This window comes from Oncorhynchus nerka, linkage group LG3 (genome assembly GCF_034236695.1).
Source record: "Oncorhynchus nerka isolate Pitt River linkage group LG3, Oner_Uvic_2.0, whole genome shotgun sequence".
NCBI classification, from domain to species: domain Eukaryota; kingdom Metazoa; phylum Chordata; class Actinopteri; order Salmoniformes; family Salmonidae; genus Oncorhynchus; species Oncorhynchus nerka.
This window is the reverse complement of record NC_088398.1, coordinates 37,926,547-37,945,985: the sequence shown is the minus strand read 5'-3', so window position 1 is coordinate 37,945,985 and position 19,439 is coordinate 37,926,547. Positions and strand designations below refer to the sequence as shown.

The 19,439-nt window shown below is 43.5% G+C and overlaps 1 protein-coding gene across 1 annotated transcript in view; it reads right to left on the bottom strand.

Moving 5' to 3' along the window:
• Positions 1-229: 229 nt before the first annotated feature.
• LOC115107580 (caveolae-associated protein 2) overlaps positions 230-19,439 on the bottom strand; it is a 33,295-nt gene continuing 14,085 nt past the window's right edge. Inside the window, exon 2 of the mRNA XM_029631008.2 lies at positions 230-4,241. Within this exon, the coding sequence (XP_029486868.1) occupies positions 3,360-4,241 (882 nt within the window). The 3' untranslated portion in view covers positions 230-3,359. The remainder of the gene's footprint in view (positions 4,242-19,439) is intronic.

The window sequence follows — 19,439 nt, the reverse complement described above, 5'->3', positions numbered from 1 at the left end:
AATGCTGATTGGCAAATGTTTTGTACTTTTTTTTTTATCAAGGGAGGCCAATTCTCGCTGGCTTCCATTGTATTCAATGTTATAGGCGGCAACAATGTCATACTCATTTTGACCAGATAGCATCAGATGGCCCACACGTAGAGAAACAGATGGGTGCTGTTTCGCTCGTTGGGATGCTTTCTCCTGTGAATTGCGAGTTGAAGTTATGAAACACAGAGACAAAAGATAATAATTTTGATTTTGTATTTTTTTATTGGTACATTTTGTGTGGGGGGAAGCCTGGCTTCCCTTGGCATCCATGAATACACACCATTGATTGGAGATTGGCTGCGCTTTGGAAGAGAGTGAGAGAAAGATGAGTGTGAGACAAATGGGGAGAGAGAAAATGTGTGTGTGCGTTTGTGTGAGAGAGCAACAGGGAGAGAAAGAGGAGGAGATGTCTCTGTGATGGATAGATAGAAAGAGTATATAGCTTGTGGTTAGAAAATGTAAGGCCATGCCGGTGCGCAAACAGTTGGACATATCTCTGTTCAGTTTATACCTCCTCTCAAAACACGGGTCCTTATTATCCAATCATGGATTTCAAATAATTGAATTGGTGTTGGCATTAGCTGGAGGGAGTTTTCACAATTTTTAAATTCATGACACTGAGTGTGGAGAATCGGGATGCAACCTGTCCCATTTTCTGTTCTACTCCCACTGTCCAAAAACAATGTTTTTCTAACTTATCTACCCTCCTCACCCCTCCCCTTCCCTGCCCTCCCTGCCCAGGTACTCTCTATCACCCTCCGTATCCTCCTCCCTCCCTTCCTCCCCTCCTTCTTAGTGAGCCAGTGCCCAGGGGCCTCCCTGGGGGCAACACACCTGTGGCCCATGAGTGCCCCAGTTCCCCCTGCCGCCACGTCCAGGCAGAGAGGGTAGGGCATGAAAAATGGGCTGCCAAAGAGTCATATGTCAAACCCAGGAATGCCTCTCTGCTCTGCCTCTCCTTCTCTCTTTCCCTTTCTCCAAGATCTCTCTCAACTGAGAAATAACATACAATACATCATCTGCTTAATGGTTTCATTCTGTTTTTAATTACATTTCATTAGACACCTATATAATTTGGAGGCTCCTAAGTGTGTACTAGGCACTGACTGGTTGCAAGGCACTTGTCATCAGAAAGGCATAGGCCAGGGGATGCTAACCATGAAGTTCAGGCTGATACTGTATATACTCCCCACAGAGGGGTTTAAATTCCATTCCATCTTATGGATATGAAACCATATAAACAGTAGCCACAAGTTAGTGGCAAGTGCTGCACATAGATTAGATTAACTATCCTCCCTTAGTGATACGAGCAAGTAGATTCCAAAAGGAGAATTTAAAGGAATGGAATCTTTCACTATCACTCTTATCTTCTAAAACATGCAGGAATTCCTCGCTCCCGGACAGCAATTACTCACACCAGCTTGTGTAGGCCTAAGTTTCAAGGCTTCCGTGCGTGCGGGAGCATGTGTGTGAATGTCTGTGTGGGTGCCTCTGTAAATGTGTGCTAGTTTATTAAGGAAAATTCCACCAATCATCATCCCTGCTGTATTTCTGTATTTTGAAAGTTACATATCTTAACTTGATTGCTGACATGCAAAGCATTTTGGGACTATATCAACAATGGACTAATGAAACAAATACCAAAATAGATTTTGGGTGGAGTCTTCCTTTAAGATTTAGTGTGTGCATGTGTGTGTTTCAACCATATAAGAATGTGTAAATGCTTATTTATGCTTGTTTATGCTATTCAAACCTTGTTTATGTGAGTGATCAACTCCAAAAGTCCACATTGTTAGACTATAATATTATGGAAGTACAATACTCAGTATGGAAGTACAATATACAATACTATAAAGTTTGACAGTATTCAACAAACATGATTCTATATAAATCATTATACCCACTGATAATCCCACAATCGAATATGTACATACACATAAGATTAGAATTGCCCTGATATAGGGTGGTTTAGGAAAGTCCCAGTATGTGGAGCCTTAAGGTAGACGCCAGTAGACGTTAACACAAGACAGCTATTTCAACTTACTCTCCCCAAATATTGAAGGTGTGGTCTGTACCTAGTGAACCATTAACCACTTTCAAGCATTTTTTTTTACACTGTTCTGGTGAGTATTTATTATGGCAAATAAACTAAGGTAAGGGATGGCACAAAACTGCCTCAATTATATGGCTCTTTTTTTTACCCTGCACTCAGGTTGTGTGGTTACATCAAGACATGGGTCAAATACATGTATCACAAACATTCAAATACCTGAGGTGTGCTTGATTCAGCTTCACCCACATGCCTGAGGTGCAGAGTTTGCACTTTTTGGGACTATTTCAATGGTTTTATTATAAGCGAAATGAAGCACACCGCATTTGCCACATGTATTTGACTCTTCCGAACACTCTAAACAACTTTCTTCTCTCGTCGTACTTCCTCCCTATCCCCCTTCTTACATTGAACCCGCTCTCTGAAATAATAAAAATATCCTTGATGAAGATAAGAAGCTATTTTCAGGCAGAGCATTTGGACAATATTACAGCCCTATATCCCTTCAGCCTTACACCACCCTTGCTGTAGAAACCTAGCTACCAACCATACCAATGCCCAGACTGCCTGGCAACAAGCTACCATCCCCAAACTGTAGGGCTTTACCTTTTTTGCCAGAGATTTACCGGCATTCACACGAGGCAGAGGAACAAAGAGACTATCTGTCAGACAGACAGAGAGGCCCATGCAGAGACAGACAAATAGAGAGAGATAGTTGGCTCAGTGTACTGGAGATGTGCTGTTCTCTTGAAACAGAAGCAAGGTTCCAGTTGGGAAGGTGAGTAATAGTCTCTTGGCACACTGGTTATTTTCTTAAGGTAGCCCCACAGAAGGGTAGCTAGTTAAACACACCAGGCAGGAGCAAATGATGCAGGATCACTTGATCACTCTTGATAACTCTGGGTCACTCAGGATCTCTAAAGGGGAGGTTGGTGATCTGGGATCAGCCCATGGATCTCCTGGATCAATAATACATGCAGGACTGGAGTCGAAAGAGAGCTGCAGAGAAAGGGAGCTGCATGGGGATGGCCTGTATCGCTGGCACAGGAGCTTGAGTTTTTTCAGGAATAGGTCTGCTAAGGACACGTCTTTCATGTTGTGTATATACATTGTGTGTGTGTGTCCATGTGTGTGCATGCGTGCGTGTGTGTGCGTGTGTGTCTGTCTAGGAGATATCTCGGAAACATGGTTTGGAAAGACGGAGGGATGACTATACTGTTGGCATGGTAATATAAAGAGGGCAGGGAATGTGCAGGAGCAAAGGTTGAGGTGGATGCGATTAAGAGGCTTGCTCCACAGTGATTCCAGTAGCAGAAGGTATGGGAGCTTTCACCTCCACCGGGCTCTCCTGCTCCTCCTCTTCGTCATCCTCCTCTTCCTCCTCTCCAATATCATCATCATGCTCCGGGACAGCGAGCCCCGCCGGACGATCAGTGGTCAGGTGACACTCCAGGCCCCCTGCTTCTCCATTGAAGGTCAGCTTGGCCTCTACGCTCCCAGTGCTAGAGGGACTAGCCAGCTCCTCTCCTCCCTCCACACCCAGCACTTCCTGGGAATGCACCTCGGCCAGGGGCAGATCCCCATCCATGCTTCCCAGGGGAGGGATATCCACGTGGGCATGCCCGCTAGGCGAGCCTCCGGGCTGGGTTGAGTCCTCCCCTTCACCACGCATCTTCTTCACATTGAACGTCATTGGCGACACCTTGAATGAGGAACTCTTAGAGGCAGGGCTCTTTGGGTGGTTTGGTGTGAAGCTCTTCTTGATCTTCTCGCGGCTCGCTGTCGGCACAATCTTGGTGCTGATCTTGCTCATCTTTTTCTCGATGCTCTGGCGTGAGAAAGCCTTCTTCAGGCTGTCCACCTTCTTCAGACTAGAGCGCTTCAGCCGGTCTGCTCTGGATCTCTCAACGGAGGGCCGGGTTGCTCCCAGACCCAGCGTTGCCTCTTCCTCCAGGGCTTCGTCTTCCTCGTGGTGACCCCCAGCATCATCGTCGGAGGAGGACAAGCTGATGGTATGGAGACCCTCCTCCTGGGAGCGGTTGGCGTCTGTGCCGGCGACGGACGGGGCAGGCGCCGCAGGGGCGTTGTCCTCCAGCTGGCTGGCCTGGGGGGTCTTGGGGGAGTCCTTGAGGAACACGCTGGAGGGGATCTCATTGTCTTCCTGAAATACAGATGGGAGAGTGTTAGGATTAGGAAGGTGGTCATGTGAAAGAATGGGATGATCACTTGAACCAAGGTCATGACTTATTAATCAAGTGGATTAACACAAAACCATGCACACTATAATTGTTTTTGATTGTCAAACATAAGTATCAGCATTAAAACATACGTACATACTATATATATATATATATATATATATATATATATATATATATATATATCAATAGCATCTATAATTTAGTTCAATTTACATGAATCAAAACGTGCATGTGCACTGCAATAATGAGCAGTATACAGTACATCTCCAAACCTCTTCCAGAACAAATAGTTCCTACGTAATCGCAACATTTGAAAAATTACATGTATGCCATTTTTATGCTGCTATTTTTAAATTAAACTCTCATGGGAATATTTCTAACCACAGATGCACATAATCCACGCAAACATTCAATTCATTTCACCGTACATCATTTGCCGCTGTATACCTTGGCAGCCATTAACGGATGTCAAGGTTCAAGTGTGTAACAGTTTTGGACATGTTGTGCACATCTTTTTTTCAGTAAGAGCTGACCCTGGAAGAAACCAGTCTCCACATGTTTCTTTTCTCTACTCCTGCAGACATCTGAGGAATTCCTACCTGTTTCTCTGCATGAGTCTCCCCCTCCCTCCTCTATACCTTCACTCTCTCCAGCCATGAAAGAAAATGTATTGCTATGTTGAGAAAGAGGGAGTGTTAAAAAGAGAGGGTAGTCGAATCTCCTGAGGTATCTAAATTACTTTGCTTGTTTGTCTTCCCTCGTCATCTTACCTCCTTCTTCCTCCCCTCATTCTATGCGCCTCCATCTCCCTATTTTTCTCTCTCCTTTTCTCTCTCTATACCTTTATACACACACAAACACACACGCGCACACACACATCTCCTCCACATATATTATAAGCAGCCACAGTCTATCCCAAAATGACAGTTGGTGGTTTGTCATCTGACAGCTTCCAGAGCATTAGGTACTCAAAAGTACCAGTTACAGGTACCAGCCACACCCAATGATAAATGTCAATGCTGATGTGAAAGTGGGTAAAGGGTTAAGGTTTGGAATGCGGTTAAAACAGAAAATAAATAGAAATAAAAAGAAGTGCCTAGCACTGGGATTGCACCCATGAGCTTCAAAATCATAGCCCGCAGTTTAAACCCTGCGTCCATCCCATCTACAATGCCCTAGCAAGCCTACTAGACACTAATAGACACTCGCTTTGCCCCTAGTGAATAGTATTGAATTGCATGCATGCACAAGACATCTCCCAATGTCCTGGGGATCTGGACAAACGTCTAACACTGTAGTTGATCTGGTGGGACCTGGCTGCTTTTTGTTTGCATGCATCTATTGCTTCACAAGTTCACCCAGGGCTCAAGATATGCCAATGTAACTTCAACTTCTACGAAAATCATGTAAATATGTCAAAAGTGGATTTACGCAAAAGTCGTGATTCAGTAAATGACCCAGAGTGGAAAGTAAGCGTGTGTGGTGTGTGTGTAAAGTGGTTATATTGGAAAGCCCCAAACTAAAATGAATCTCCTTTGTAGTTACTGTGTGTGTGTGTGTGTGTGTGTGTGTGTGTGTGTGTGTGTGTGTGTGTGTGTGTGTGTGTGTGTGTGTGTGTGTGTGTGTGTGTGTGTGTGTGTTTCCGCTCAAACGCACGCATGCGCATGTGTCATTTATTACACAGCATGGAAGAATGCTGGAAGCTATAGGAAGGATGCCACACATTGCTTTTCTGACCATGTGATTTGTCAATAGGTTGTCCTTAGTGTCTAGTTTGGGACCAACCAGAAAGACAGGAACAGCCCTCCCCCATCAATCCCTCACTAACTCACCACCAATTGCACGCCCTTTCAGGAAAGAACATTATCCTTGAGAGACTAAAGGTGCCTTAAAGAGGGGCCTCTCTTTTTTTATTGAGGTGGTGACTGTGACACATTGATGTATTGTTTAAGAGGTTACGTCTGTTGAATTACATAAAACACAAGTATGTTAATGTACCATGTTACTTTGAAGACAAAATAACCTGGGTCATGTTCATTAGGACATGCAACTTAAAATGCTTTAAAATGCTGTGCAAAGAAAAAAATGAAATGAGTGTTTCTTATTGGACAAGTCCAGGTATTCACTTGCTGTTTCACTTTGTTCACTTCCATTTGGTGCCTAATGAATGTCTATGGAAAGAAACATTGCTTTGAAATCCATTAAATACATCACCAGCCCTAACTAAATATATGAAATGCCACTTCACCGTGAAATACCATATTAACCTGCAGATATCAGATACCCAGGACCTTATCTGAGCCACGCACTGCGTGATTCACAGCTCAGGTGGAATTAGGCTGATTCCAAGCATGTGCAGCTTCTAGTGACAGTGGAGGTAAATCTGTCATCAGTGTTCTGTTCTTTTGAGTTCCTCAGGATTGATCCCAAAGCCTTTTATTTAGAGGCTCCGGCTTTAAGGAAGTGCCTCTAAACGCTGCGCGGATTCAGTTTGACTAATTTCTACATCATATGGATAGACCCATTTTATCAAAGCCTCCATTGACATGGTAATCAATATGACTGTTTATGTTGAACTCCGGTTTAAGGCAATGATTCTCACATGCACTAATGTGTATTTGATATGGATTAGGTAAATCAAGATTGACAGGATTCGCAGGCGTTCCAGGCACAATAACCGTATCCAAAATGTATTTATTGCACAGAAGAACAGCTGACCAATAGCATAGGTCAACTTTTGTACTGTGACGGATAGTAAATTGACATAGGCTAGTGCTTTTGCTTTTCGTTAGGCCTACTCATCTTGTTGGCTGACCAAAAGTAGGCTAAATGTGGACAGTTCTTCAATATTCGCCTCGGAATTCGATGAGAGGGACGAGTGCAGTTGCGCCCCCATGTGTCTGTCTTCATTCACTAATTTTGTATAAATTTTTTATTTAACCTTTATTTAACTAGGCAAGTCAGTTAAGAACAAATTCTTATTTTCAATGACGACCTACACCAGCCAAATCCGGACGATGCTGGGCCAATTGTGCGCCGCCCTATGGGACTCCGAATCACGGCCGGTTGTGATACAGCCTGGATTTGTAGCCTACTTCTTAGCTGAAATTCCTGTGAGATGGACCCAATCATGTGACGAGCATTAGCTACATCTGACAGAGCCATGTGAGTGAGAGGTGCTTCGGAGCAGTGCAGCTGGGAGAAGGGAACTATAATTATTATATTCAGCCCAAGGGCACAACAGCCACATTGGCCACAAAAGGCATGGAATTTTTTTAAGGGGCATTACGGTCACACAAGGGAGATGCCACTGCAAAATTCGAGGCTTGGTGAGAATATTATCAAGTGCTTGTCAAATTGTGAATGAGAGACTGATGAAATGTGTGCAGCTTTAGACTTTTTTTCAAATCATCATTAGAGTCACATCATACAGCCTTAGAATGTATTCTAATCAAATACATAGTCCAACGTTCTTATCCTAACTAAAGTTGAATAAATAACTCTAAATTAAGTATACACAATGCCTTAGGGAAGTATTCAGACACTTGACTTTTTCCACATCGTGACCCATTTGAGGAAACTAGGCGTATGTCGCGGGTCACTACTTCACAGGAGAGCGGTTTGAATGTAAACTTTTTTTTATTATCAAAATGCTTCGTTTTTTTACAGAAATGCCTTCTCGAACATGTGAACGTTCAACGTTCACTAATAACAAACTTGTATACCATCTGTAAATACAAATATAATTCTTAAATTAGCCTAGTAGGTTTAGTAAATTAGCCTAGTAGGTAGCCTAGTAGGTTTAGCCACAGAAAAAGCATCCTTCCCACGAGCCATGGTTGGCTGAGATAATGAGTGGTCTGGACATGCCGAGAAATTAGTTTGGATTGGTTTGCCATATAACCTTCTTCTGTCTATTTGACCGGGTCAGTATGTCTAGGTAATCCTGTCTAACGTGTTTTTTATGTATCGTCTATTGCTCTCCACTTTCTGGGGGACCGAGTTTTGAAATCAGTGGAATTAGAGTATGATAGCTAAGGGGATGGAGAAAACACCTGTATCGGGATTACATCTTCAAACTAAGGGCAACCGTGGCATCTGTGACAGAGGGAGAAGCGTGCATCCATGTATATGTGCAAGATTGTCAGGCTAGCTACATTTTCAGATATTACACGTTTCTAATTTTGTCAAAGTCATTTTAATTTCAAGTTAAAGCTAACCTTAAGTGTATGATCTGTGTAGTAATATTATTCGTATCTCAGAGCCATTTGCTTTGTTAGGTATAGCCTAATATTAGCTGGCTAACATTGAACCTGGTTGGTTAGCTACCTGCAAATTCATGCAGGGTAGTAAAGTCACTAGTTGGGATTATGGTTCATTGTTTAGCTATCTAGCTAATTACATGTCTTAACAAAAGACTCCACTATGCAAATAACCATTTCAATAGAATGTTCATGATGTCACTGCAACAACTGTTGATAGACGTAGCTGATAAATTCATTCTGGCTATCTAGTCTGATTTCAGAGAACTCTTGTCAGAGTGTGCCAGAACTCAGAATAACTGACAAATTTACAAACGCTTAACACCTGTTGAATATGGCTGGTGTCACAGTGAACGTTGGCAAAAAAAAAGCATAACTAAATTGTTGCCAACAGCACAGTTGCAGTCACCAACGTTCAAGATAACATAAAAACAGCCTAACCAGCTCTGCTAGGGTGAGTAAAATGGTCAGTGAGCTGTTGTCTCATTGTTGTCTGGAAGTAGCTAGCAAGCTAGCCAATGTTAGCCAGTTAGCTTTGGTGCTTGACTGCTGTTGTTAGGACAGATTGCTCGGACCAACCCTGCTCCTCAGCCTCACATGTGAATCCTTAAAGAGATGGGTGGGGCTAAAGCCAAAGATGGGTGGGGCTAAAGCCAAAGATGGGTGGGGCTAAAGAGGATGTGAATGATGCTGAATAGGTGTAGTCAAAGAAGAGCCCTCCAGTAGGTGTAAACAAATATAAAAGTGAGGTGAAAGTTTATCAACTTCCAAAGCAGAATTACTTTCCCATTGTTCTTCAACTATGGTGTGTGGTATGAGATTTTATAGCTCTGAATTTCTACTTTTATCCAATAAAAAAATACAAAATAAATTGTTATTACATAGGACCGAATTGAGCCGGTAGGTCACATATAACATAGCCATATCAGGGCCTAAAATAAGGACAACTCAGAGTATGGTATACTGTTATTCTGAAGTAGACTACATTTTTTTCATATCATGTTTCTTTAGGTCTGTCTAAAATAAATAATGGATTTATTGTGATTGTGTATATTAAATTGATGTATTATACTTTTTTAAATGTAGATGTTACAAAGGTCTGCATCAGTGGCTTGTAGGTTATGCGTGGAAGCCAGGAGATGCTAAATATGTTTATGTTAATTCATGTCTCAATTACCGTGAGACCAGCAGTTATTTGCTTGACAATCACCGTCTGACAAAATTTCATGACCGCCACAGCCCTAGTTAGCACCTCAGGGCACAGGTCTAGTTTCAACCAGACCTCACTGGGTTAACCTGTTCTCCCTCTTTCCTTCCTTCTTGTCAACCATCCACTCCCTTCCCTCCATTTCTCCTTCCTGCTGTTGATGAAAAGAAGCAACTGTCCCCATTTCAGCGCAGAGATGACAAACATATCGAGTGCCACACCCATACTTATCCTTCCAACTGTCGCTCCGAAATCAAAATTGTATTAACATGTTCAGTGGTGACCCGTCATTCAGGGCAGGTGGGCCTGTTTAGCATGTTACTTTGGCATTAATACATGTCACATGTCGTTTTGCAAACAATATAAAACAAAAAATAGAGTTAATAGTTCCATGCAAACATGTTCTCTTTTTTGCTTTCTTGAGCAAGCCAGCTCCAAAATGCAGGTGTTTCAGCCTAGCTCAGGGCTTTCTGTGGTGGTGGGGCAGCCAGCGGAAAATTTAGAGCGTAGGGGTTGGTAATGTTCTCTAGTTGCGGCGTGATTGGCTCAGTGCTCTGTCACTCATGGGGACACTATGTCACTGCAACATCTATGGGTAGAGCTTGAAAATGCAAGCCCCGTGGGTGCTGCCATAGATTGACATTAGAAGTGCCCATCCGAGAAGGCTCAATGTCACTGGCCACAGATAAAAGCATGTCAAATCATATTATATCTACCGTAGCTTTGATTGGACTGATCATGTCAACATACCATCCAAATCTTAGCTAGCAAGCTAGCAGTCATAATCATGAATCAAGTCGACAATATACTGGCAAATCCTTTTCAATCCTTGTCAAAAGAAGAGACATTATGAAGAGAAATTATAGATAAAACGTATCGGTGCTCATCGAACATTGGATATAAACATTACACAACAAGTTGGAATTCGCAAAATCAACAATGAGTGGTTTGGAAGGAATCAGCAGTGCAGAGCAGTCAGTGGAGTCACTATGTTGTCCAAGTCTGGGTTTAAGCGTCTGTTTTCCAAGCTTAAAGGATAAACATTCAACATGAAGGGACAGAAAAGGTTTTACTTTTTAATTTTACCTTTATTTAACTAGGCAAGTCAGTTAAGAACAAATTCTTATTTTCAATGACGACCTAGGAACAGTGGGTTAACTGCCTGTTCAGGGGCAGAACGACAGATTTGTTCCTTGTCAGCTCGGGGATTTGAACTTGCAACCTTCTGGTTACTAGTCCAACACTCTAACCACTAGGCTACCCTGCCACCCCATTACCCATGCTGTCAATCCAGCATGACTTCTGCTGTGTTCAAAACAACTGGAAACTTGGAACTGGGAAATCTCAGACTAAAGTGAGTTCAAGACGACTGAGAACACGAAAAAAACTGAGCTCCGACTGGGAAAATACGTTTTGAACGGTCATCCAACTCGGAATTCCAAGTCGGGAACTCGGACCACCTTCTAGAGCTCCGACATGAAGATCACTGATGTCCTGATTCAACCTTGTTTATGTTCAGTGTTCACAGTTGTCTTGAAAATACCATGAATCCAGAGAATGCCAGACCTTGATGACAAAGTTTGATGACAACATTTGCCCATGAAGGATTGCCGCGCCTCCTTGCTGTTCAAGTCACCACAGCACAAGGGGAGTCCAAAAATCGCTTGTATGATGCTGATGTAATATGCCAGGGAGAGATGTATACTGCAGCTAAGAAAGTAATTCTAAGTGTATGTTGTGTAGTAAGCTGTTAGTATCCCATGTGTAATTTGGTCCCTTTCCCCCGCCTAACTGATTCTACTGTTCTGACTTGGTGGTGCACATGTAGCCAATAGCCTGTTTTAGAGAAATGTCTTCATTTAATTTTCTAAGCGCTTTCATTCTTTGCTTCTATGCCCCCTTTATTTATCCCATGGTTCTGACTTGGTGTACATGGAGGATACTGTAAGAACGGCCCATGTTCTGAATTCTGTCGCTGTACACTGAGATGCAGTGCCTTTAGACTGCTACGCCACTCAGGAGCCCTACAATAATTGTGTGTGTGTGTCATTTACATTTTCTTTAAAAAAAATGTATTGAACCTTTATTTAACTAGGCAAGTCAGTTTAAGAACAAATTCTTATTTACAATGACGGCCTACACGATCATTGAGATGCTTTTTCTTCACTAATCTAAACATAATTTTTCCAACCCTGATGCAACAAACCTGATTATATTAACTAAACTTTGTTTGAGCAGAGCTGGATAAAACGCCTGTACACCCAGTACACTGCAGCTCTTCAGAAAGGTCCCCCTGAGATAGACAGACTAGCTACTCTGAGTTGATGAAGGGGGCAATGTAAGCCAATCCTGCATACTCTTTATGTTCTTTAGAAGAAGTATGGGTGTGGCACGATAGTGTCATCACCGGCTTGATGAGATCAGCAAGGAGTCTGGCAACAACAAGCCACTTCCGTCTACGTTCCCTTTTGATACAGTGACACAACAACAACAAAAATATTTTGGATCTCAAAGTCATTCAAGAGGCACACTTAAAGTACTGTCTTTCCTTCTATTGAGTGTGTGTGTGGGTGTGTGCCTGTGCATATTTGTGTGTATTCTCGGGATTGCATTATCCGTCTAGCTCATCTAGCCTACCGGTATATTAACTGTCCTATCTCTAGGGTAATACATTAGCTTAACATTTCCCTTACCCAGATTTCATAGCCTACATTTAAAACAAAGCCCTGTCTCAACATCTAAACACATGAAAACAAGCCATGAAACGAGGGTCTATCTATCCTGAATGCGTTTTGAAGGGGCTGCCAAATGACACCCTATTCCATATTTAGTCAGGTGTGTATAGGGAATATAACCCTATATGGAACAGGGTGCCATTTGGGCCTCATACATTGACTTCATGTGGTCTCTATGGAGAACAGGTGTATTTTCTGAGCCCTCCAAAAATCTACTAGGAGGTTGATTCCCATGGGGCAGCGGTTGGCACAGGTGGGTTGGCACAATGAGTCATGTGCAGGGCTCCGGGCAGCCGAGCGGAAATGGAGGAAAACTCGCCTCCCTGCGGACCTGGCATCCTTTCACTCCCTCCTCTCTACATTTTCCTCCTCTGTCTCTGCTGCTAAAGCCACTTTCTACCACTCTAAATTCCAAGCATCTGCCTCTAACCCTAGGAAGCTCTTTGCCACCTTCTCCTCCCTCTTGAATCCTCCTCCCCCCCCCCTCCTCCCTCTCTGCAGATGACTTCGTCAACCATTTTGAAAAGAAGGTCGACGACATCCGATCCTCGTTTGCTAAGTCAAACGACACCGCTGGTTCTGCTCACACTGCCCTACCCTGTGCTCTGACCTCTTTCTCCCCTCTCTCTCCAGATGACATCTCGCGTCTTGTGACGGCCGGCCGCCCAACAACCTGCCCGCTTGACCCTATCCCCTCCTCTCTTCTCCAGACCATCTCCGGTGACCTTCTCCCTTACCTCACCTCGCTCATCAACTCATCCCTGACCGCTGGCTACGTCCCTCCCGTCTTCAAGAGAGCGAGAGTTGCACCCTTCTGAAAAAACCTACACTCGATCCCTCCAATGTCAACAACTACAGACCAGTATCCCTTCTTTCTTTTCTCTCCAAAACTCTTGAACGTGCCGTGCCGTCCTTGGCCAGCTCTCCCGCTATCTCTCTCAGAATGACCTTCTTGATCCAAATCAGTCAGGTTTCAAGACTAGTCATTCAACTGAGACTGCTCTTCTCTCTGTATCACGGAGGCGCTCCGCACTGCTAAAGCTAACTCTCTCCTCTGCTCTCATCCTTCTAGACCTATCGGCTGCCTTCGATACTGTGAACCATCAGATCCTCCTCTCCACCCTCTCCGAGTTGGGCATCTCCGGCGCGGCCCACGCTTGGATTGCGTCCTACCTGACAGGTCGCTCCTACCAGGTGGCGTGGCGAGAATCCGTCTCCTCACCACGTGCTATCACCACTGGTGTCCCCCAGGGCTCTGTTCTAGGCCCTCTCCTATTCTCGCTATACACCAAGTCACTTGGCTCTGTCATAACCTCACATGGTCTCTCCTATCATTGCTATGCAGATGACACACAATTAATCTTCTCCTTTCCCCCTTCTGACGACCAGGTGGCGAATCGCATCTCTGCATGTCTGGCAGACATATCAGTGTGGATGACGGATCATCACCTCAAGCTGAACCTCGGCAAGACGGAGCTGCTCTTCCTCCCGGGGAAGGACTGCCCGTTCCATGATCTTGCCATCACGGTTGACAACTCCATTGTGTCCTCGTCCCAGAGCGCTAAGAACCTTGGCGTGATCCTGGACAACACCCTGTCGTTCTCAAATAACATCAAGGCGGTGGCCCGTTCCTGTAGGTTCATGCTCTACAACATCCGCAGAGTACGACCCTGCCTCACACAGGAAGCGGCGCAGGTCCTAATCCAGGCACTTGTCATCTCCCGTCTGGATTACTGCAACTCGCTGTTGGCTGGGCTCCCTGCCTGTGCCATTAAACCCCTACAACTCATCCAGAACGCCGCAGCCCGTCTGGTGTTCAACCTTCCCAAGTTCTCTCACGTCACCCCGCTCCTCCGCTCTCTCCACTGGCTTCCAGTTGAAGCTCGCATCCGCTACAAGACCATGGTGCTTGCCTACGGAGCTGTGAGGGGAACGGCACCTCAGTACCTCCAGGCTCTGATCAGGCCCTACACCCAAACAAGGGCACTGCGTTCATCCACCTCTGGCCTGCTCGCCTCCCTACCACTGAGGAAGTACAGTTCCCGCTCAGCCCAGTCAAAACTGTTCGCTGCTCTGGCCCCCCAATGGTGGAACAAACTCCCTCACGACGCCAGGACAGCAGAGTCAATCACCACCTTCCGGAGACACCTGAAACCCCACCTCTTTAAGGAATACCTAGGATAGGATAAAGTAATCCTTCTCACCCCCCCCTTAAAAGACCTAGATGCACTATTGTAAAGTGGCTGTTCCACTGGATGTCATAAGGTGAAAGCACCAATTTGTAAGTCGCTCTGGATAAGAGCGTCTGCTAAATGACTTAAATGTAATGTAAATGTATGTGCCTACTGGGGACTTCCTCAACGAGAGGGCACCACGTCACGTCACATCACTTACTTAACACACACACACACACACACACACATGCACACACGCACACACAATTTCAGGAGAGAGGCATGGGAGGTGCTCAAAGGAAGGAGAAAGAAGACAACATAGAAACTAAGACAAACTAAGTCTGAGTCCTCAGAGACACTTGGTTGATTGCCCTGTTATTGTGTGGTTTGAATGGACGAAGGCTCAATGCACATTCAAACAAACGTATTAACGCATCCCCTAAAGGAATGGACTCGACACACAACTTGGGCACAAACCAAAAGTCATCTAACTCATTTTGAACGCACTTCTCTTCTCACTATCTCTGTCTCTCTGTATTTATGTCACTCTCTTTTTTCTTCACCTTTTTACCCTTCCTCCATCTCAGTCCCTTCATTTCCACTTTATCTACACAGCCACCTCCTCCCCCTCCCGACATTAGTGTCATCACATCCCCTTGTCCTGGGAAAATAACAAACCTGGAGCTTCTTCCCTGAGGCTCTATCCATGGAAATTTGACTTCATCTGCATGTGCTTTGATTAGCCTGCCACAAAGCATTGTGGGATTCCACTGGGTAAAGCCCAGTGTTATGTAACATTTATTCCCCCCGTGTCACCAGGGCCGTAGGAAGGAAGGAAATGGGTTTCTGTCGTTTGGTGTTTGGAGAGATCAGCCATGTGATTGGCTGTTACCTTAGTACAACATACAGTACATGACCAGGGGAAAAGGGAAACAGGTTAACACACATGGGCACACACACTGGCAAAACAATGAACAGGGGATACACACACATATCAGTACATGCAAGAAAGCACGCACACACACACAAAGACACGAAGACACACAGACACCCACACTGGCAAAACAACCCCCGTCACATGATGGTTTTCTGATTGAACAGCCAATATGAACTGAGGTAAAGACAGATTAGCATGTCTACTGAAGACAACTGTCATAGACTTGATATGAAGCATCCTAGGTGTTATGTCACGCTCATGTAGTTTACCGTATTTCAAGTCAATACAACATAATGACTCATTATGCCTACCCATTAAGTGACTACACAGGATGGCACAACAAGTTTCAGGGCATCTTCCCCACCCCTACCGAATGGGACAAAAAAAAAAAAAAGGCATGACTGAGCTTATGCAATTACAAAAATACAATGCCCAATTCAACTCCAACCTCAAGCTGCTAACGTGCTAACCAACTCAATGCCGGTGCATAGAGTGGCATCAAAGCATCCTGTTGCCATGCCAAGCTATGGGATGCCTATGCTAATCTTGTTTGCCATTTTGCACGTTGAACTTGTTCTGTTCTTAGCATTGTTTCAGGACAATGGCGTGGGCGTATATCATGGCCATTGTGTCGATAAGCAGCTATGGAGATAATACACTTTTTTTGTCAGAGTAGTTCTTGATTGTTGCATTGTTTACTTGGACTTTACTTGGAAACGTCTATGTGAGGTCAAATGTCAAATCGAAGCAGAGAACTCCAAGAATTGTCTCGAGCCCTAGTTGGTTGGAATAAAAAACAGTAAAAGTGGGCTATTGTTTTTGCTTTCCTCAGCCCCTAACATTTGGACCTTGAGACTTTGTCCTGAGAGTGTGGATGAATGGCTGCCTGTGCCACGATTCAAATGTCAAAGAGAAGCAAGATAACTCACATGAATCCCATCTGGATTGAGGCCACTGAAAAATGACAATGGTTTTCTCTTTCCTAACTCTATGGCTTGGTTTGATCCCTCGCTGGTCTCCCCCAGTCACCTCTTCTCCACCAATTAGATTCTGTGATCCCTTTTATAAAAGTCACCACCTGCATGTGGAACGTAACCAAATTGCTCGCCGTGTGTGTGCGTAAGAGTCATGACACACACACTTCTGGGAGTTATGGGTCTATAGGGACTCTTTTCCTTTACCATTAATGCAAAATAAAAATGTACAGTATATCTTGATATATTAACTAAACTGTTGAATTCTAGCCCTCACAGCATACAGATGAACTTAGCTTGGTCCAAAATAAGGTATTTTTTAAGTATTTATTGAATAATACAATAGCTTGGGCTCGTTTCCATTACGTTTACACTGTCCCTTCGGTGATAATGTTTCAATAGAGAAGTGAAAGCACAACCAGAGATGGGCAGTATTTCTGTTGCATGTACTTGAAATATGTATTTCAATTACTTCTGAGTATTTTGTAATTGGTATTACACTGGGCTGAACTACAGTCCAATGTATTTTGTAACAAGATACTTTCGAGAGCTGTAATTGGTATTTCAAAATACATATTTTTATAGACATTCACATTTTGTCGATCACCAAACATTTCTGTAAAAACCCAACACTAAAGCCTTGCGTTCCTATATTTCGAATTAGTCTCGCGCTGTTGGCATTAGGTGCACCCAATTCAGCTGTCCTGCACACCGGGTAGGGGAAGTGTTCCCATTTTGAACCATTTCATGTGTTTGAAGGTACAAACTCTGCCATTATGACGTTTTTAGTTCTGTTTAAAAAGATCTGAGTGGTCGATCTCAGGTTGCCTCCTGAATCAGAAAAGGTTGGTGACCACTCCTCTAAATACATGGCTCTGGTAATACCCAGTGGGCTTTGTAGTTCAGTTTAGTATATACATTTACATTTTTGTCAGTTAGCAGACAGATTGACTTGCTCAACAAAGGGAGATAAACAACAACATATCATAGTCATAGCAAGTAAAACGTTTCTGTAACTGTTACTGAGTCTCACGGCCGTCAAAGGAAGTGGACCGCAGCGTGGTGAGGGTACATATTCCTTTTATTTAGAAATGACGCCGACAAACACAATAAACAATACAAACCAACAGTGCCGCTTACGGGCTATGTGCCACAAACAAAGTTAACTACCCACAGAGAAAGGAGGGAAAAGGCCTACCTAAGTATGGTTCCCAATCAGAGACAACTATAGACAGCTGTCCCTGATTGAGAACCATACCCGGCCAAAACATAGAAATACAAAATCATAGAATAACAAAACATAGAATGCCCACCCCACATCACACCCTGACCTAACCAAATAGGGAAATAATACGGCTCTCTAAGGTCAGGGCGTGACACTGAGAATGTTTTTGCTGTTTGGGCTGGCTACTTGCACATTTATTTTTGTATTTTAAAATGCAAAATACATGTATTTTTATGAAATACATTACAAAATACATGCATTCTACAGTTTATTTTGATACATTGATCTTTATGGTATTTTGTAATTGTATTTTGTAATTATATTTTGTCATTTATGCACATCCCTGAGTGCAACAAAGTAACCTGGGGTTGTCAAACCACCTATGCACACAAGGAATCATTGACAGCCATTGGCAGTATGCACAATGTCTTAGGAGACTGAAACAGTGAGACGCCTATAGTTGTCAAACCTGAATTGGTGAAAGGCAAAAGAGCAGGACTCAGGGTAAAAATAACTAACACTCCTCAAGAAAAATACATTAAAGAAGCCTCTCGCTCTCTCACTCTCAATTTCAATTTCAATTTAAGGGGCTTTATTGGCATGGGAAACATATATTTACATTGCCAAAGCAAATGAAATAGATAAACTAAATTGTAATAAACAATAAAAAAAATGAACAGTAAATACTTCATTTCAACCTCTCCTTGTGTTTTCATTTTGTCTAATTGTTTCACGACTTCCAGCGAAGTTGGTTCCTCTCCTTGTTCGGTGGTCGGCTTTACTGGTTTTCTAGCCATCGTAGATCCATTTTTCGTTTTCCATTTTTTTGTCTTGTTTTCCTACACACCTGGTTCTCATTTCCCTCATTAAGTGTTGTGTATTTAACCCTCTGTTCCCCCCCATGTCTTTGTGTAGAATTGTTTGTTTGTCGTGCTTGTGCACATTTGTTACTGGTGCATGTCGGGTTTTGTACCCATGATGGTTATTTTTACGTCGTTGGTTTTGTACTAAACTGCTCCGGCTATTACCTAGTTCTGCTCTCCTGAGTCTGACTTCACTGGCACAAGTTACGCACGCCTTTACATATTGCCTTCAGAAATTGCCTTCACATACCTCCTTCCCTTTTTCTATTCCTGAACTTTTCTTTTTAGCTCTTTAACTCTGTCCACCTCTCTCTCTGTCTTTTTTTCTCTTTGACTCTCTATTTTCCACCCTCTCTCTCTCTCTCTCTCTCCTACCCTCATTCTTTTTTTGGACTCTTCTCTCACCGTAGCCTGTTCAAAAAGAGGGAGATTAACAGAGGAATGAACCACAAAGGGAAAATAAGAATGATAACAAAGGGAGGAGCCACAGGGTAAACAAACATATTTGTTCATTTAAGTCTGCAGGTCTATCTGGCTCCACAGACAGGGACAGACATATTAGGTGTCATGACAGAAACAGGATCATGTTCAATAGATTAGGGCACACATAATTTTTTAGAGTTTTGGGGATTTTGCAACAGAAAATGAAAATGAGTGATAGTCCCTCCCTGTTTCAGTCTGTTTTCTTCCGTTTGGTGACTATGAACACAACACAGTGTTGGGATTCAAGGCCCACATTCATGTTGCGGAAGCTGTCACTGAACAAAACTCATCCATGCAC